The following is a 21,306-nucleotide window of genomic DNA, read 5'->3' on the forward strand; positions in this document are numbered from 1 at the left end:
TGTTAACCTCTGGAGTTAGCAGTTTTTATTTAGCCTTTTAAAAGTTACACCCTCCAACACTTCTTAAGTTTATCTTGGTTTAATATAATACTGGAAAATGAATTAGGGGAACAGTTACATATGTTTTAGTGATCTCTTAGCAGGTGGGAAACACAGAGTTTTAGGAGTTGGAAGTTTGAATCCGCTCTAGGTGAGCTCAGTTCTCCATTCTTCTAAGAAAGGGAAATTATGTTCTGGGCAGTTTTTTGTAATGGGGTTTTCAGGCTAGATCTTTAACTGAAACGTAGAGGCCCTCATCAGAAGTATATCGATGCCCTTGTTGGGTAAAGCTCTTGGTTAGAGCATCGTCCTGATACGCCGAGGTTGCAGTTCGATCCTTGGTTAGGGCATATGCAAGAAGCAACTAATAAATGCATAAATAAGTGGAACAACAAACTGATGTTTCTCTCTCTCTCTCTTAAATCAATTTTTAAAAAGAAAAGAAAGAAAGAAAAGAATTGTATTGATAGCCCTTATAGGTTCAAGGGTGGCTTCGGCAAGGAAGAGGCAAAAATCCCTGCCCCATCTGCCAGTTGAACTCCTCCACCTCCCCTCCTCAATGGCTGCATTTCAGGACTGAAGGAGCTTTGGAATTCTTAGGTGAGTGGATTGGATGAGATTTGTTTGCAAGTTGGTTTTTAAAACTAGAGTGACTATTAGCTTGGCTTTTACTCCCAAACTCTCTGAATTCCAAAGCTTTATAACGGTCATAAGCCAGACACCAGGTACCTAAGAAGTACCTACATATGTTTAGAAGGTACTGGGGACACATTGAAGGAAACACATACAGATGGATTTTCCTTACTCCATACAAACTCAAAGAGATGTGAAACTGACTTTCTTAAAATGTGCAGCTAAACTTATAAATGTATACCTAAATATACAGCTAAACTAGCTTCATAGGTTTTCGAACTAAAAAATGACATGGAAATATACCTAGGGAGATATTTTCTAGGTTTTTGTTTTATGGGATATTTCTTAAAAATTGGTGGTCTTCGTTCTCCATCTTAGTTGATACTGCTATTTTTTTTTTTTAAATATATCTTTATTGATTTCAGAGAGAGGAAAGGAGATGGAGAGAGAGATATAGAAACATCAATGATGAGAGTCATTGATCAGCTGCAGCCCGCAACCTGGGCATGTGCCCTGACCGGGAATCGAACCCCGATCGCCTGGATCCTAGGTCAACGCTCAACCGCTGAGCCACCCCTGCCGGGCGATACTGCTATTTTTATGTCTTCATCCTTGCTGTTGTGTCAGTTATTGTCCAGTCAGGAAAGTAGAAACCATTCTAGATACTTCAAGCAGAGACGGATTTAAATGCAAGAGGTTTGTTACAGAGGTGTTGGAAGGGCTGGAGGAGCAAAAGGAGGAGAGGAGGGGGCATGTGAAGGAGCAAGGAGGAGAGCAAGGAGGAGAAAGGGGCTCCTCCCCAAAGATCAGGAGTCTGCCTTTGGGCTGAAGTCCAGGAGCCTGCACTCACAGACAGCTGCAGACTGGGCTTCTGCTGCTGGAGCCATATTGCTGCAGTTCAGCAGGAACCCAGAAGCCAGCACTCGTCTGGGGCTACTAGAGCCTGTGGTGTGTGCAGTTGCCTACAGTCCTTCACAGTTGCTCGCTTTTGCTGCAGACAAGCCAGAAGCAGGGAAAAAGTGTTGTGTCTCTCTTCCTACCATCCAGTCTCCAGCCTTGGGCAGAGCCTAACTGGAGGCCAGCTGGCAAAGGAGTTGGGGAAATACATAGTTTGCAGGCTTTCAGTTCTGGTGATACAGAGAAGAGTATAAGAAGTGCAGGTGTGCCCAAAGAAATGGTGTCGTTGCTTGGGGATGATGAATTTGTCATAGTGGGGATGGGCAGAGAAGGCATTATTTTAAACTGATGACACTCACACAGGTGGAGAAGATGTGGAATGGCATTCCAGGTAGAGCCTGTGCGCATGCAGGAAACAGGAATGCACAAGGGTTGTGCAGAGAACAGTTTATCTGGAGCATGGAGTTCTTGTTGAAGGATAGTTGAAAGTAAGGTTGGAAAGGTAGGTTGGAGTCAAATTGGGGTGGAAGTGTTATAACAAAAACTGTAAAATTAACACAGAGCACAGTTCACAGTGATTTGGCATGGGAGAGACCTGTGAGGAAATTCACGATATTCCAAGCTTTGGAATGAAAAGGCCATGGTAGTGGAGTTGGGAGAGGAACACTCATCCAAGGTAGGCTTTTAACTGGTGGAGCTGTCAATGGATGGGGCAAGCCATTGGAATAAATACAGCTTTCTACATCAGTTGAATATATTGGTTATTTTATGATCTTTGAAGGTGTTCTCTACTTTTCATGGTTTTGCCTCTCTCTGGGCTAATGCCTGGGTGACTAAGACTCATCATGATATTGTCAGGATCTTTCTTGAAGTACTAAATTCACTTTGATCATAAACTGTATTAGTAAATCTGAAGCCTGTGTAACCTCTGCAGGAGCCTTGATAACTTGAGTCAACAAACACTTGCATTACTCGGGAACACCTTTTTAGTGTTTAGACGTGAATTCACTTAGCCCATTTAGCAGGTAATTATTGAGCCAGGTACTTTGTTTGGTGCTGAGGTTGGATGGAATGGACAATTAAACAAGAAACACATTAAAGGAAAAATATTACTCGGCTTAGAGCTTTTGCCAGTTGCTGTTTACTCTGCTTGGTGGAAGGCTCTCCTCCCAGATTCCCACATTATTGACTCCCTCACCTCTTTTTTTTGTTGGTGCCCCTTGCTAGATTGTGAGCTTGCTGAGGACAAGGATCTTTCTCTTTTGTTCATTGCTATATCCACAGTGCCTCGTGCAATGCCTTGCAGAAGGGGAGGTAATTTACAAAAACTCGGTAATTTTTTGCTGAATGAGAATAAATGAACGGGGGCATCCAGAGAATGGAAGGAAGGCCACAGTGGCTAGAGTCAAGTGAGAAAAAGAATGGTAGAGATGTGATCACTTAGGGACACGTAAGAATTTGGGGTTTTAGTAGGACAGAGGGACGCTCTCAGGGGTTGTAAACGGGATTGACAGGATCAGATCTGTACTTTCAAATGCTAATTTGCTGCTCTACAGAGTATGGATTGCAAAGAGCAAGAGTAGACATAGGAAGGAACAGGAGAGGCTGTTGGGGTCCAGATGATCTAGCTTCCCTGGTGGCAGATGTGCTTGCTTTCTCAGCCATTGAATTTGAGTGTCTGTTCCAAGGGCAGGAATTGATTGTTATCAGTCTAGTTATAATTGCGTGTGCCTAGGTTATCATTAGCCCCAAGAGACCTACCTGTCTCCTTGAAGAACATCATTGTTTAGTGATCCTGTTGACGGATGAAAGCTGTCAAGATAGCTTGGCTGTGAAATGCCATTTAACTAGTTTGTATCTGTGTGTGCCTCCCTGCCTCCTGCAAGGTTTAATGACCTAGTTAGGGAGAAAGCCCAGGCCTCTTGGCTGCTCTCCAGGTGTTCTACCACTAAAATGTTAATATTACCTTTCTCAGGCTTCTTCTGAATCATTTGCTGGCACTGTAAGTGGCTTTTTAAACTTTGATTTTGCCACTTTTGAGACTGTTTGTACTAGTACTTTTTGCTGTCAGAATTTGAGTTGCTTTGGTTACTTGAAGAAGTCTTTTTCACTGGCCGTCGCTTTTTAAAATGGAGTGAGGAGGCTGTGATAGGTAGGAATGGTTCCCGAATGGTTCCACCTCCTGACATGTTAGTTGGCAAAGTTAGAGGCAGCCTTAATAAAGGTCACTTTGGAAGAATATTAGTGGGGTACTTAGCATTCTTGGCATTCTTGTGGAATGATACAGGTTTATGGCCTTTTTATTAAGTTCTTAAAATCGAATGTCTTTAATTAGAAGCAAGCACATATAAAACTTTGTGACTCCAGACAACACTGGTCTTACTGTACTAGATTATAGAGTGAGGTTTGCGCCTGTAGGAATACGGATTTTGGAGGGGAATGGAGAAGGGGTGTGAGACGGCTGTATCAAACACATCTACCTCCGTCCTTGCCTTCTGCTCGCTGCAGCCCTAACAGTGTGGAATGTGGACATACAGCTTTTAAGCTCGGTTGCCTTTTGATTGCTCCTGACTAGGCTTTTAGCTTTCATGATTCAACTGGTTGAGCTGAGCTTTCTGTTAAATAGTCAATCTGGAAAATGGAGTTCAGTAGCCTAAGCTTTTTGAACTCATGTAATTATAAGACTTGACAAGCTATGGTACATAGATTTTAATCTTTGAAATGGCCCACTCTTATGTTTTAAACAAGACGGTGGAAGAATATATAGATTCAAGGATCGACAAGCTATTACACCACTGCTCCCAAAAAGAAAAAACAACAGCGAGAGGAGAGCCCTATCTGTTCTGTTGCATTCGGTTCTTCACTGGGCAGAAGGGGCTCGGGAGAGTGTGTATATCGTTGTTGCATTCGGTTCTTCACTGGGCAGAAGGGGCTCGGGAGAGTGTGTATATCGTCTCTTCATCTTAGTGTGTAACCCCGGATGTCCTTAATGAAGAAGACTGAAGGGGTGGTATGTTTGATACCATTTTGGTATAAATAAATTATATAAGTTTACGTGGTGACACCCATGCTCTTGAGGGTAACCAGAGGGATCGTCCTGTTAAGGACAGCAAAATTGAGCCCACTAGGCTTCCTTACATAGGCGGTTTTCTGAGCAGAAAGTTGAAATAACAGGTGGATGCAAGAATAGGTGAGTGGGCTGGGGAGTTGGGAAGGTATGTGTAGAAGTAAAGGATCTGGGTTGAATAACTGTTCGTCACCAAATTTTCTTTTTCCTGCAGACTATAGCAGTCGCATTAGCCATGTTAGAAAAGTTTTCATTTAAGATTTTAACATATTTGAGGCTGTGGGTAGTCAAAGTAAGTTTGCTGATTTCTAACTCACACTAGAAGGAATGGAATAGAAAAGTAGACCATGCCCTGGTTTGATAATGGTGGTCTACTTTTGTTGTTGTTGTTAATCATCACTTGGGGATATTTTTTCCACTGTTTGGTTTTTGGTTTTTTTTTAGAGAGAGTGGAAGGGAGGGGTGGGGGTAGGAGAGAGAGGGAGAAACATCAATGTGAGAGAGACACATCGATTGGTTGCCTCCTGCACACGCCCCAGCCGGGGCCAGGGATTGAACCTGCAACCAAGGTATGTGCCCTTGACCAGGAATTGAATTCGCAGTCATTTGGTTTGTGGGCCCATGCTCTAACCACTGACCCACACTGGTGAAGGTGTGGTCTACTTTCCTATTTTCTTCTTTCTAGTGTGAGTTAGAAAGCAGCAGTAGCTATTTCTTGTACATTGATTTTAAGACTTTTTGAAAGAAAGTAGCTGTGATAAGTTCCCAGGGCTGTGTGTGACCAGGGGAGTGAGAAGTGAGGTCACTGAGGGAAACAGTGAGTTTATGTTGGGATGAAGTGGTGTGGGCATTCTGTGCATATGTACTGAGAAAGGTACCTTCTATCCTAATGCAAGTATATTTTTGATCATCTTAACCCAGAGACACGGTGTTCTGAATAGCAGCCAAATACATGAGGTCAAGGTGATTTCCTCTAGAAGAGAGAGGACAGCTGCCATGGAAGAGTAGGCTAGACCTGTTTTCCTTTGAAGTCTGAAGGCTGAAGTGTAGTGATAAGAGGTTAACTCTGATCTTCATGAATATGACTGGCCAAGAACTTTCAAGGAATGGTGGTTGATAAGGAAGGAAGAACTGGTTTCTATTCTGGTCTGTTATCTAAGGGAAAATCATGAAGCTAGCATTTTATAGAAAATGGCATTTGTTCTAAATTCCTTATATGCTCGCAAGTGTTTTCTTAGTTATTTTTGGACTCCTCAGCAGGATATGTTACTTGTATAGTTTGAAATGTATCTTGAAGTGTAGTGGGTGGTAGATGGGTATTATATAGAACATATAGCAGAAGCTCATGAAAGTATACATGTGGTGTAGGTTGTAGCTGTAATAAGTGGTACTGGCTGTATGTCACTCCTTTTTGTCCCCTTCCCAGTCATTTGGATTCTAGGATCTTGATTAATCTTATCTCTGCCTGGGTGGGGGTGGGATGGGAGAGAGGCCTAGTTAGAGTACAGGCCTGACAGCAGCTTCTGTGACTGACTTCCCTTCTCTTCAGCTCCACATTTGTTACCTGGAGGAGCTGGCTGCCAGCTCGCCTCAGCTGTGCTTTCAAGGGGCAGCAGAGCAGTTCATCTAGTTCTTTTAGTTATTAATTCCAAGAAGAATCTTAGGAATTTTTTCTAATTGGCCCGTTTTCTTCAGATTTTGCTTATTTATCTGCCCTTTACCCTTGGCAGACTCCTTTGACAGTGAGACACAGGGTCATCCGTTTAAGTATGGGAAGGAAATTATGGCCTTGAGCAGAGTCAGAAAGAATCTGGCTCTCCGGCGTTTCCTGTGAGCCACCACTAAATTACAAAGATGGGGCCTGGACAAGGCTTTTCAAAGGGGCATCTTACACCGCCACTGTGTCAGTGTTTCCATCAGTGTAAGCAGTTGTTTTTCATCATGCTTATTATGACAAGGTTTGAAGTGGCCTTTACGTGGGAACATTTACTGGGGGTGTGGATAAAGTAGCGGACAGAGGCCTGGAGGGAGGGTGAAAGGTGCAGGTTACTTTCAGAAATCCCCTTTCAGCCCAGACTTGATGCCATTCTTGCTCAGAACCCTGGAGGTTTCTCAGAGGATAAAGGCCAGACTCTCCTCAGTGTCACAGGGCCTTCCACGGATTTGCCCCCAGCCTCTCGGGCTGTATGTGCCATCTGTTCTCTGTTCCAGTTCTCTTCCAGGACAGCATGGTAGAGTAGAAGATGGACCTGAGGGGCAAAGGGCAGGGGGTGGTGTCAGGAGACCTGGGTTCTAGATTGGACTCCATCTATCACTAGCTGAGGCTATTCCTTTCTGTCTCAGCAGTCACTGGTCTGGGCAAGTTTCCTGAATGAGAGAAGAGTCTGGGGACAGACTAGGAGGCTCTATTTGACTCTTGTTGCTTGGCAGAATCTTGGGAATCAGATTACCAAGTGTCTTATTATTAAATGGCTTTCAGACCATGAAATTTTTGAGTGTTTTAAAACTATGGATCTTTTAAAAATTTTGTTTTCCTTTTTATGTGGGATTCCAGCATATAAAACAGATCAAATTGAGTTGCTGTGTTTTAAGGATGGAAGGTCTAATGCCTTAGTCTCAAAGAACTGCCTCCAGGGCACTACACTGTGTTTCTTTTTTTGTTTTTTAAAATATACCTTTATTGATTTCAGAGAGAGGAAGGGAGGGGGAGAGAGAGAGATAGAATCATCAATGATGAGAGAGTTGTCATTGATCAGCTGCCTCCTGCACGCCCCCACATTGGGGATCAAGACCGCAACCTGGGCATGTGCCCTGAGTTGGAATCGAACTGAGATCTCCTGGATCATAGGCTGATGCTCAACCACTTAACCATACCCGCCCAGGCTACACTGTGTTTCAGTGTTTCTTCTCACTCTTTCTTCTCACTCGTTCCAGTGAGGATTAGAGTCACCTGTTAGACAAGACCCCAGGCAGAGGCCTAGTGTAGAAGGGGGAAGAGTGGATCATTATAGTGGTGGGGGGCCATGCTCAAATCCTAGCTCTGCTTGCTAGCTGTGTGAGCTTATTTCTTTATTTCCTTGAATTGTATCCTTTTAAAAATTGTAGAGAAAAGTGTATAAAGCATGTACAATACGGACGACACTTTTGAGGTGAATCTCCGGTAACCAGCCCAAATCAAGAAATATAAGGGAAGCTCCACTCGTGTTCTCTTTCTATCGTATCTCCTATCCTAGCCTTACAGTAGGAACCTGAAATATGCTTTTAAAATATTGAGGCGATAAATATTTGATTAAGAAATAATGTTTTTCATAATAACTTTGTTAATAGTGCCTACGTGTACCATATTTTTATTCAGAAAATCTAGTTTGTTTTAAACATATTAACTCATATTCATGTTCTCTAAAAGCAGGTGGTCATAAACACGTCAGTTAGCAGATTTTCACATGATTAATTGAGTGTGGGGCACAAGTTAGTGGATTCTGTGTCCCTTTTCATGCTCTGTCTTTTAACTATTCATTTTTTTCATCTCTTCAGACTTCTGTTTCTAAATTCATTCAAAACAAGGCAAGTGTGTAAGTAAATGTGGAGGCTAGAAAATGGAAAGGAGGACTCTGAGTAGTAATTTGGCTGGTGCGAGTCCTGAATTAGTTCCTTAATCTATGGGTCCAGATTGCTGGCTACTACAATTCGCTGGATTTAGAAGTTGGCTTTGTTGGTTCTGTTTCTGTATGACCATTGTTCTTACCATCAGTACAGGCGGCTTAACTGTTATTACTTACAGTTGCCTGTTTGAGAACTGGCAGTTTATAGAATCATGCAAATGAGTGGTGAGGAGTAGTTAGAAATACTGGGCTGGCATCCTCATGTCACCCTAGAATGCCGTCGGGGAATAGAATCATAAGGCTCGTTGGACTTGAAAATAAGCTGACCCATTTCTCCCAATTGACAGAAATGCCTGTTTCTTCAGCACTGTCCCGTTTGCAAAGCACGTTTGGCTGGACCGTGCCCCTACTCTTGCGTATTCAGAGAAATTTTTATGGAGAACATTCTTTCAAAAAGAACTTTCTTTCTACTAAGAAGTTAAAACAAAACTGACTGAGTAGATCGTAAGTGCTCAGAAATAACAGCTGAAATAATTTTTTAAGTTTTCTTTACCATTTCAAAAAGCAATATAAAATTGGTCTGAACCAGGAAATTCAAAGGTAAGACCCAGCTGTGTCTTTGTATCTTGGTTTGGTAAGAATCTCAGCTCACTGTATTGATAGGCAGCCTGTAATATGGAGGCTTATTGGAGTGCCTTCAGTTTCAAATTGGCCTTGGTTTTGCGTTTTCTTTGCCGTGGAATATTTTTACAGCTTATCAGAAATCCTGTTTCGTCGTTGTTTTTCTTAATATAGATAACCCAGAGAAATTGTGCTGCATTAGTGAGAGAGAGTCTCAGCCTTTGGTTTTGTCTTTGTTTCCAGTTGCTTTGATCAGATGGCTTGATGAGAACTCCAGAGCTACCTGGTAGAAAGCTGCTGAGGATAAAGTTCAAGGAAGTGCTTTTGCTGAAAGCAGCCCCCTTCCTTCATCAGGGGAATTTTATTTCATCCTGTGAATAACTTGGCTTAGAAATTGTGTTTCTTTGGGACTGGCTTGTAGAGTTCTGCACACCTCAGAGCATGAGAACTGTGTCAGGGTGAGAAGTGGGCTGCTTGCTTTATTCCACCATTAAAAGGGGGGGTTGCCTGGGGTAGTAAGATAGCAGCAGAGTTCTGTTTTTCTATGCCGGAATTCAGAGGTGACTTTTCCAGGGCTTGAGGCAGGGAAAAATGAATCCAGGGGAGCAGGAAAGGACATTTGCAAAAATTACAAATGGCATGTCAGAGACTCTTTTCTAGCCACTCTTTAAAAAACTACCGGCCAGATAAATTTCAAACTAGACATGTAAATTATCAGTCCTTGAAAATTGTTGTTGAGCCCTTGTGTTTGCCCCATTGGACTCTCTGGAAAGTGCTCTCCATTGAATTAGCAGAAGGTATAGTGAGAGCCGAATGCACATACATACCCAGTGTCCAAGAATAGTCCATCTATTGCGTGAGATTCCATGTTTCGACACCAGATGGTTAAACAGTTAAATCAGTCTTTTCAAAGATCCAGATGACCCATTTCAGAGATTTCCTGTACCTCAGGCCCTAGGGATAGAGTGAGAGTCTGTGGCTATGAGGAAATCCTTGCTCCTATGCTAAACAGAAGTAGGTGTGTGTAGCTTGTACTGGTGGGAGCAACCATCAGGACTATTCTGGGCAAATATCATTTGCTCTTTGCTTCCTTTGTAAGTCCATGGTTTTCTGCCCTGTTCCCTGTGATACTGTTTACTTTACATTGGACTGAAAGGTAGAAATGTAACTGCCATGTTCAAACGGAGCTTTCTTTTGTGTAAGATGATCCACTTCTTAGACTTTGTTGATTTGTTGGGTGAAGGGTTGAGTCGAGGTAGCAGTGTTACCACAGTAAATAACATTGGTGGGATAAGATATTATTTTCGTACTAGATTCTGACAGGTAGAAGTACAGTCTGTTCATAGCCTGAGTCCTGGCTGCCCTCCTCGTCTTCCGCCTCCCATCACGAAAGCTCTGCCGCGGTCTGTCCGTCCTAAGACGTGTCTGGTGCTTTTCCGTTTTGGTCATCGTTATTCATGCCCTTGCACGTTTTTAGGCTTGGGCCATCTCTCCAAGCTCTGCCAGTCTTTTATGTACCAATTCAAATTTTACTTCAGTTCTGACACCTTCCCCAACCACCCCAGAGCTAAATTTCTTCCTTTTTCTGGACCCCAGGAAATGGTCCATGCCATTTATGGTCTTGTGGTTCTTGTGGTTCAATTATTTTTTAAGTAAAAGTATTGCATCTCAAGCACATTATAAGATTCTCATCAGCAAGGATAGTGGCCCATTCATTGTTTTAACACATCATCTTAACTCTATCAGTCTGTATTTGATTTGGTTGATGGACAGCTCAGTTTCTCAGTTCTAAAAATTAGAGTAATATAAAAATGTATAACTCCTCTGAAATATCATGAAGGAAGGAGAGAATTTAGCTGCCTGTAACTGGGCCATCAGTTCTCTCCTGTTCAGTAGTAGAAACTATGCATGCTTATGAGTTTGATGTCTCTTCATAAGACACTTCCTGTGAAGAGATGAGCAGAATAAGGGTATTGCTCCACATTCGGACAGAAGTCACACAGGAAATGAAGACTGTATCAGTCAGGTTCATAAAGATAATTTATATTTACAGCTAAATACCCTGACATTATATGTGCACATCACTAACGTAAAGGGTTTTATAAATTTATCTGAATTTCACAGATGAGTGAATTGGGTGAATAAGGACCTTGGACTCTACTTCCAACTTTTCTTCTCTAATGTGTCTAACATTTTTAAAGGAAAAACAAAAAACTTAAGAAAATTTACTTTAATGTTTATTGATATGAAAATGGAAACATTGGGACTCCAGAGAATATTTTGTTTAAATTCAGCGGTTCAGTAGACCACAGACTAGTATTCTCCTCTCCCTCGAGCTCTTATATTCTATCCTTCCGGCTCATTTGGCAAGTAAATCCCTCTAGAAAATTCTCCTTTAGGAGTCTCTCGGACAGGGAAACTTTCCTAGTTAGAGCCCTTTCTTTTGTTCTTGCTCTCTCCTGTGGCTCTGAATCTTACCATGTATCCACTTAACTGCAAACGTTTTTAACCAGCTGCTGATGGTAATTCATAGCTTTGAAAACACATTCGGAAATTTAAGGTGTTGAGAAGTGTGAAGTATTAAGGAGGTTTAGAAAGCTCTGTTTTCTGTTTCAGTGCATAGCTTATTCCTTTTCTCTTCTGGCATTAAGAAAAATTACTGTGACAAGTATTTTCTTCCCTTGCTAGCAGCTCCCTATGAAATTATTTCCTTATTATGTAATTATAATACTTATGTTTTATTTATAATGTTTATATTTCATTTATAAGTACTTGTTACTCATATATAATATAATTATTACATAATATTATAGTATTATTAGTTTGGTGGTGTTTTGTATATAGTTGTTTGAAAATAAATGCATTTTAGAATTTGTTCACCATTCTCGTAGGTAGAGATGGTAGTTTTGGTTGTGGATAATGGTGGTGGACCTGTGTGTGTATCACAGAGCATTCCAGATCACAGAGCCCAAAAACATTTCCTCTTGGGGTGGGTGGTGGGGGCATGAGGTTGCAGGGTAGAAAGGTGAAACACACTGATAGACTTGTTGACAGTATGCACTTTAGCAGCCATAGTAATGCTGGATCCACAGGCATTTCTGTGTCCTGTGAAATGTGTATTATCTTGGGAATGTTACTACTTCTTGCCTTGGGTGTTTTGTAGAGGTGTTAAAAAAGAAAACACCCCCCCCTTCCAGTTGAGCTACCCTTTGGGGAGTTGGTGTCTTGGTTAAACATCAAATAACCAACTCCAGAGTCTGGTGACAGGTTCTAAAACTCTCAGATGTTTGCATTATGTTTTCATGACATATATTTGTCACAAAGAATTGAAAGTACTTCTGAATTATTTTCCTTTCTGAAGTAGTTGACTTATGGCGTAAAACTAAATGTTAAGTTCTTTGTTTTTATTTTTCTAATACAAGTAGTTCTGTGAAGCTCAAAGATAGAGTTACTGTCTTAAAGAATAATGCCCCCCCTATAACTCTTTGGTTTTAAAAGGATTAGTATTGGCTGATTATTAGAATGGATATTCAGGTTTTGCTGTTTGAGAAGCTTAGTTGCCCACTAAGAACACCGGTTCTCATCAGATTTAAATTAGAGACATTGGGAAGTCTTGGACATGACTTGTCTCATACTTTCTCTTTCTTTGTGGCCTTCAGATCATTAAATTTAGTGACTCAGCTAATTTTTTTTACCCACCTCTTAGAAAAGTTGAATGTGTTTGTGACCAAGCACTTAAGGTTATTTCCTTTAAACCAAGTGTTTGAGACGTTTTTGGATTTATAGCCGTCTTTGTTTACTGTGTAATTCAGTCCAATTGAGGAACTAGTAAAACTGCATTATCCAGACATCAAAGACAGACATGTAAGAAGAGCGCACTTACACCAGGAAACCTATTAGGTTTCTAACAAGTGGAAAGTTACCAGGTGTCCAAAAATTAACCACTCCCATGCCAACTTTTTCTTTTTTCTTTTTTTCTTCTTTTTTGGTTTTGTAGCTTTTTAAAGTCAGTTAGCATTTTAGGTTTAAAATGTCAGTTGCTACATTTTTGAGTCCAGAATGTTGCTTGCTTTTCTTTAGCTTCCTTCAGATGACTGAGACTTTGGCTTGAGTGGACTGAAGGTTGCTGAAGAATTTATAAGACATCACAACATTGCATTACTTCATCTGTTCAAACTTTAGGTCCTGTAAGGTACCACTTTTCAGCCACAGTCTGTGGTTTTATATCCTTCTGGAAGAACTCCAAACTCTTTGAAAGTGGCTTAATATGGCCCTGTTGACTAGCTAGTGCATTTCACCCATTTCTTCCCCACACTCACTTTGTTCAGCTGGCTCCCCCATGGGCCATGATTTTTTTCTGGGGAGAGAGGAGTCTTTGCATTTTTCATTCCCTGTACTTAAGGTCTAACCTGAGATGGAACTTCCTTCAGAAAGGTTTTCCTAAATCTAAAAGGCTGGGTTTGGGGACTCTTTAATATGCTCTAATATTCATTCATTTATTCACTTTTTCAGTAAATATTTGTGTCAAGCACTGTATCATAGGCTGAGGACACAGAAATCAACAAGACGGGTGGGCCTTTTCCTCACAGAGCTTATGTTTTTGTCAGGGAAACCACCCCATATTTACACCCTTTAAAAAGATTTTTATTTGGGCCCGGCTGATATTGCTCAGTGGTTGGGTGTCCACCTATGAACCAGTAGGTCATGGTTCGATTCCCAGTCAGGGCACATGCCCAGGTTGCAGGCTTGATCCCCTAGTAGGGAGCATGTAGGAGGTAGCTGATCGATGGTCGTCTCGCATCATTGATGCTTCTCTCTTCCTTTCCCTTCCGCTCTGAAATTATTATTATTTTTTTTAAAAAAAGCTTTTTATTTGGAAATAACCACAGACTTGTAGAAAGTTACAAAAATTAAAATACCACGAAGAAACATTCTATATACTTAGCCAAAGTCACCTATTGTTAATATTTTACCTTTTCATTTGCATTCTTACTCTCTATGTACACCTAGGTTTTTTTCTGGACCAATCACGTGCATTATGACCTTTTCCTCCAAAATACTTCAGAGTGTATTTCCTAGGAGTGGGGCTATTCTCTCACACAAGTTATCAACTTCATAAATTTACGTTTATAAACTTCTTTATTTAATATTCCACTATAGTCCAGTGTTGTTAGTTGATCTAATGTCCTGTAGAGCACCCCCTTTCCCCTCTCTGCTGCACAATTTAGTCTAGGGTCAGGTAATCGCATTTAGTTACAGTCTTTTAGCCTCTCTTAATCTGTAATGTTTATATAACCATTCTTTGTCAGTTATGACATTGATATTTTTTGAAAAGTATAGAATGTCTTCTCCCCCTTTTTAAACAGAATCTAGCTCATTTTGTATTTGATGTTTCCTTATGATTAGGATAAGGTAATGGATTCTAGGCCATCGTACTGCATAGTGATATATCCTCCTGGGAGATCACATTTGAGGCCCATGATGTTCTTCTAGCCCTCTTTGGTGATGATAATTTTCATTACCCAAAGTGTTGCCCAATTTCTCCACTGTATAATTAGTGGGAGTTTTTATTCCCCCATTTGCAACTAATAAGTAGTCTTTCAGAGGACCCCTCAATTCCGTACAAATACCCTGCTCCTCATCAGAATCTCCCCCCTAGATATAGCATCAAGTGATGATCCCTTTCTGATCCAGCAGTACAATCTGAAAGTTTCTATCTTTTGCAGTGGGTTATAATTTGTTATTATACTTAATTATTTTGTGCTCAGATTGTCCCAGATTTGACCTGTGGGATCCCCTTTGACTGGCCCCTGTATCCTTGTGTGGCGCCCTATCATTTTTTCGAGCACTTCCTTTCTTGCACAACAAGATGTTCCAGGCTCATCATGTATTAATCCTGCCCTATCCCTGGAATCAGCCATTTTTCCAAGGAGCCCTCAAACCCTTGTTTTAGCACTTAGCATACTACTTGTTGTGTGTCTTTCTCTGTTAGATGACATTATACCTCTCTGAGGGTACAATGATATCAGTCTCATTCACTCTTACATCTTCACCCAGCATTAAGCCTGGCACGTTTTTACTGTTTACTGTATTTGTTGAATAAGAATATCGATTTTTGCTATAGTTCAGTGATTGGGTTCCAAAATGATGATGCTGATGGGTTTTCTTTTTTTCTCCTATCTAGGAAGAAATGCCTGCTGTTTGGTAATGAGAAGTGGTAAAAACTGACCTCGTACTGGTATACAAACACTATGGGACCTGACATTTCTGCTGCATGGGCAACCAGCCCTCACTGATAATGTTGGGAAGCCATCGGGTCCACTGGAAAACACTAATCTGATCTCGGAAGTGGCTGATTGTGGCAGGATGTGTCGACGATGATGATGGCAAGAAAGCAAGATGTCCGCATTCCCACCTACAACATCAGTGTGGTGGGATTGTCTGGGACCGAAAAGGAGAAGGGCCAGTGTGGCATTGGGAAGTCTTGTCTGTGCAACCGCTTCGTGCGCCCAAGTGCTGATGAATTTCACTTGGACCATACCTCTGTCCTCAGCACCAGTGACTTTGGTGGGCGGGTGGTCAATAATGACCACTTTCTCTACTGGGGAGAAGTTAGCCGATCCCTGGAGGATTGCGTGGAATGTAAGATGCACATCGTGGAGCAGACTGAATTCATTGATGATCAGACTTTTCAACCTCATCGAAGCACGGCCCTACAGCCCTATATCAAGAGAGCTGCTGCAACCAAGCTCGCATCAGCTGAAAAACTCATGTACTTTTGCACTGACCAGCTGGGGCTGGAGCAGGACTTTGAGCAGAAACAAATGTCAGATGGAAAGCTGCTAATTGATGGTTTTCTTCTTGGTATCGATGTTAGCAGGGGCATGAATAGGAACTTTGATGACCAGCTCAAGTTTGTCTCCAATCTCTACAATCAGCTTGCAAAAACAAAAAAACCCATAGTGGTGGTCCTGACTAAGTGTGACGAGGGCGTTGAGCGGTACATTAGAGATGCACATACTTTTGCCTTAAGCAAAAAGAACCTCCAGGTTGTGGAGACCTCAGCAAGATCCAACGTAAATGTGGACTTGGCTTTTAGCACCTTAGTGCAACTCATTGACAAAAGTCGGGGAAAAACGAAAATCATTCCTTACTTTGAAGCTCTCAAGCAGCAGAGTCAGCAGATAGCTACCGCAAAAGATAAATATGAGTGGCTGGTGAGTCGCATTGTGAAAAACCACAATGAGAATTGGCTTAGCGTCAGCCGAAAGATGCAGGCCTCTCCTGAGTACCAGGACTATGTCTACCTAGAAGGGACTCAGAAAGCCAGGAAGCTGTTTCTCCAGCACATCCACCGCCTCAAGCACGAGCATATTGAGCGCAGAAGGAAGCTGTACCTGGCAGCCCTGCCATTAGCTTTTGAAGCTCTTATACCCAATCTAGATGAAATAGACCACCTAAGCTGCATAAAAGCCAAAAAGCTCTTGGAGACCAAGCCAGAATTCTTGAAGTGGTTTGTTGTGCTTGAGGAGACCCCGTGGGATGCCACCAGCCACATTGACAACATGGAGAACGAGCGGATTCCCTTTGATTTAATGGATACGGTCCCTGCAGAGCAGCTGTATGAGACCCACTTAGAGAAACTACGGAATGAGAGGAAAAGAGCTGAGATGAGAAGGGCGTTTAAAGAAAACCTGGAGACTTCTCCTTTCATAACTCCTGGAAAGCCTTGGGAAGAGGCCCGCAGTTTCATCATGAATGAAGATTTCTACCAGTGGCTGGAAGAATCTGTATACATGGATATCTATGGCAAGCACCAAAAGCAAATTATAGACAGAGCAAAGGAGGAGTTTCAGGAGCTTCTTGTAGAATATTCAGAATTGTTCTATGAGCTAGAACTGGATGCAAAGCCCAGCAAGGAGAAGATGGGGGTCATTCAGGATGTTCTAGGGGAGGAACAGCGGTTTAAAGCATTACAGAAGCTCCAAGCGGAGCGTGATGCCCTTATCCTGAAGCACATTCATTTTGTGTACCACCCAACAAAGGAAACATGCCCTAGCTGCCCGGCTTGTGTGGATGCTAAGATTGAGCACTTGATTAGTTCTCGATTTATCCGGCCATCTGACCGGAATCAGAAAAATTCACTTTCTGACCCCAACATTGATAGAATCAACTTGGTTATCTTGGGTAAAGATGGTCTTGCCCGAGAGTTGGCCAATGAGATTCGAGCTCTTTGTACAAATGATGACAAGTATGTGATAGATGGTAAAATGTATGAGCTTTCCCTGAGGCCAATAGAAGGGAATGTCAGGCTTCCTGTGAACTCTTTCCAAACGCCAACATTTCAGCCCCATGGATGTCTCTGCCTTTACAATTCAAAGGAATCTCTGTCCTATGTGGTGGAGAGTATAGAGAAGAGTAGAGAGTCTACACTTGGTAGGCGCGATAATCATTTAGTCCATCTCCCCCTGACGTTAATTTTGGTTAACAAGAGAGGAGACACCAGTGGAGAGACCCTGCATAGCTTAATACAACAAGGCCAGCAGATTGCTAGCAAACTTCAGTGTGTCTTTGTGGACCCTGCTTCTGCTGGCATCGGTTATGGACGCAACATTAACGAAAAGCACATCAGCCAAGTTTTGAAAGGACTCTTGGACTCTAAGCGTAACTTAAACTTGGTCAGTTCTACCGCTAGCATCAAAGATCTGGCTGATGTTGACCTGCGAATTGTCATGTGTCTGATGTGTGGAGATCCTTTTAGTGCAGACGACATACTTTTTCCTGTCCTTCAGTCCCAAACCTGTAAATCTTCCCATTGTGGGAGCAACAACTCTGTTTTACTTGAACTACCAATTGGACTACACAAGAAGCGCATTGAACTGTCTATTCTTTCATACCATTCCTCGTTTAGCGTCAGAAAAAGCCGGTTAGTCCATGGGTACATTGTTTTTTATTCAGCCAAACGTAAGGCCTCCTTGGCTATGTTACGTGCCTTTCTTTGTGAAGTGCAGGATATTATCCCCATTCAACTGGTCGCACTCACTGATGGCGCTATAGATGTCTTGGACAATGACTTAAGTCGGGAACAGCTGACTGAGGGGGAGGAGATTGCTCAAGAAATTGATGGCAGGTTCACAAGCATCCCCTGTAGCCAACCCCAGCATAAACTTGAGCTCTTTCATCCATTTTTTAAAGATGTGGTGGAGAAAAAGAACATAATTGAGGCTACTCATATGTACGATAATGCTGCCGAGGCCTGTAGCACCACAGAGGAGGTGTTTAACTCTCCTCGGGCAGGCTCTCCGCTCTGCAACTCAAACCTGCAGGATTCAGAAGAGGATATTGAGCCCCCTTCGTACAGCCTGTTCCGAGAAGACACATCACTGCCCTCCCTGTCCAAAGACCATTCTAAGCTCTCTATGGAACTGGAGGGAAATGATGGATTGTCTTTATTCATGAGCAACTTTGAGAGTAAACTGAACAACAAAGTACCTCCACCAGTCAAACCAAAGCCTCCTGTCCATTTTGAAATTACAAAGGGGGATCTGTCTTACTTAGAGCAAGGCCATAGAGATGGACAGAGGAAGTCTGTGTCTTCTAGCACCTGGCTACCTCCAGATGGGTTCGATCCTTCTGATTATGCCGAACCCATGGATGCTGTGGTCAAGCCAAGGAATGAAGAAGAAAACATATACTCAGTGCCCCATGACAGCACCCAAGGCAAGATCATCACCATTCGGAATATCAACAAGGCCCAATCTAATGGCAGTGGGAATGGTTCTGACAGTGAAATGGACACTAGCTCTCTAGAGCGAGGCCGCAAAGTATCCATTGTGAGCAAGCCAGTGCTATACAGGACGAGATGCAGCCGGCTGGGGAGGTTTGCTAGTTACCGAACCAGCTTCAGCGTAGGGAGTGATGATGAGCTGGGGCCCATCCGGAAGAAAGAGGAGGACCAGGCATCCCAAGGTTATAAAGGGGACAATGCTGTCATTCCGTATGAAACAGATGAAGACCCAAGGAGGAGAAATATTCTTCGCAGTCTAAGAAGGAACACTAAGGTAAGGTGCCAGTTTAGAAATGAATCGTAAGAGTAGCTTGCACAGTATCTCAGTGAGAGTTTATTGATAATGATGATTTTCAAGGACAGCTTATTCTGTAATCTGCTGTGTGTGTGTGTGTGTTTACTCTTTGACTTAGAATAAAAAAGTAAGCAGTGTTTTTGATAGCTACTGCTGGCCGCTCTCAATAGTAAGAGCCTTGGATAGACAGCCGAGTTGTTTTTGTTCAAAATGATAATTAATTACCAAAATGAGCAGAAAGTGTTGAACTTGTCAGTGTCCTGACGAGTTGCTAAGCTAGTGACAATATGCTTGTTCTTCATTCACTTAAACACCAGAATCCAAAATCATGTGCGTCAGTCTCACTGCTAAACAAACAGGTCACTTGTATATCTCTTACTCGCTCCTCTTCCCCAGAGTTGCTGCATTTTAGCTTAGGAGAAATTGATGATTATTTTATTGGCACACCCACATCAGTAAAGGGTATTCAAGTACATAAATGAAAAATAAGGACCCTACCACTGTGACTTCTTAACCTGTCCCACATTTGCAGTGTCAGAAAGGGGCAGGGCAATATCATTGTGTGTGCTAGTCCCTTTCCACTCTGAGCTGAATGTTAATAAATATCGTAGGCATTCTTTTCCTGTCCGATTTCCCTGTTTGTTTTCCCACTCGGATTCCTTTATCTGCCTTTAGTATTTGGTTCTGCAGAGGTTGGTAGTGGACAGACCGATTTAAAGCATGAAGCCAGAAAGTAGGTTGACCTACCTCCCAGTGTTTCCTTAAAGCTCTCTTGCTTAATGATACTGTGATCCAAACGTTTTGAACATCTTGTCTGCTCTTCCTCCTCTACTCCCAGTGTTGCCAGAACAGCTTATCTAAATGCTGACAGTCTTCTAATTTGTGGAGGTGTTTGCACACTTGGGAATTAGGAAGGTGGCATAATAGCATGCTGTGAATTATAACTGTTTTTCTGATTTCTACATTTTTAATACTTGTTGAACATAATGCTTTTAAAACACATTCTCAAACAAGCCGTGCTTTTAACTTTAAAGAGCACACTGTGTAGGCTCAGCAGAAAACAGCTGGATAGGGTGAGCCCCTGAGATAGCTGCGTCCCTGCTGGTAATGAGCACTTTTTACCTAAGAACTTCTTTCTCTGGGTTGCTGGGTCAGCATGCAAGAAGTGATCGACTTCCCATCTATCTTAGTTATGGGGGCCACACCTCTTCAAGTCAAATAAAAATGATACCTCTGGCCCAAGAGCAGTATCGTGCCAGAAGTCAGTTTAGGAGTATCCTTTGGAAAGATTGAGTAAAAGGTGAAATTGTCTTTTCCTGCCTTGGAAAATGGTGCTTTGAAATGAGTGTATCTGCGTTGTCATCTTAATGCAGAGATAAGCAAAGCCTTGATTCTCTTCCCGGTTGGAGCAAACCTCCCAATTAAAATTGCTGCCATTAATGCAGACTGACACTTGTTTTACTGGAAAAGCAAGATACCATGGGCCGGAGAATGTCATGCCAGCCCCTACGTGAGGGATTTGGCCTTTGATTTTTATTGGCATGACAAGGCAATAAGTATTTATTTGAGGTGAGAGGGGAGCCAATTGGTAATGGAAAGCACACTTAGTGCCTCCTGCGTGCTAGACACCACTGGGGAAATGGCACAGATCCTTCTTATTTAGACCTATGTGCCCAGTTGAGGCAGCAAGACCTATGCAGATTGTGAAAATAGGTGGTCTGCCCAGGAGGTGGGGGGGTGGTTGCTGTGTTGGGGCAGAAGGGAAATCCCATGTTGGTGGTGGTTGAGGTAGTGTAGTGTGTGATTAGGAGCTCAGGCTCTGGGAGGGGGGTGGCTAAATCCCAACTCCTCCACTTCCTAACTGGGACTTTGGGTATATAATTCACCTCTCCACATCCCTTCTGCAAAAGTGGAGAACGTAGTAGCACGTTCCCCATATGGTTGTGGGGAATGGAATGAGATTATGCACAGAAAACACTGAGCATACTGCATGATGGGTAAGCAATAGTTATGATATTATTTAACTAGACCTTGAAGAATGAGATATGAAAAGGCTGGAAGGTGGAAAAATGCCTGTTATATTCAAAGAAAGAAAAGTGGTCTGGTCAAGCTGTGGGCTTGGGGGGCCAACATTGTCTATCCCTTTTGTATAAGTTTTAACCCTATGTGTTACTTAGCTGTTTTCTCAGCACTTACCCTAGCAACAGCCCCAACAACAAAAAACTATGCTCTGGGTACTGAAGTGATGTGGAGAAAGAGAAATTGCTCAGCCTCTTGGCTCATTTGCTAGATTAGCTCTTTACTGTAAAATTGGACTTGGAGTGAGGGACTTGCTTTCATTTCTACTAATGAAAGTGTGGACTGT

The 21,306-nt window shown here is 42.3% G+C and overlaps 1 protein-coding gene across 1 annotated transcript in view; it reads left to right on the forward strand.

Moving 5' to 3' along the window:
- ARHGAP35 (Rho GTPase activating protein 35) overlaps positions 1 to 21,306 on the forward strand; it is a 95,326-nt gene that overhangs the window by 21,581 nt on the left and 52,439 nt on the right. Inside the window, exon 2 of the mRNA XM_087826791.1 lies at positions 15,044 to 18,920. Within this exon, the coding sequence (XP_087682917.1) occupies positions 15,237 to 18,920 (3,684 nt within the window). The 5' untranslated portion in view covers positions 15,044 to 15,236. The remainder of the gene's footprint in view (positions 1 to 15,043; positions 18,921 to 21,306) is intronic.

Source organism: Miniopterus natalensis, chromosome 18, assembly GCF_054644295.1.
Source record: "Miniopterus natalensis isolate mMinNat1 chromosome 18, mMinNat1.hap1, whole genome shotgun sequence".
Classification (NCBI taxonomy): Eukaryota; Metazoa; Chordata; class Mammalia; order Chiroptera; family Miniopteridae; genus Miniopterus; species Miniopterus natalensis.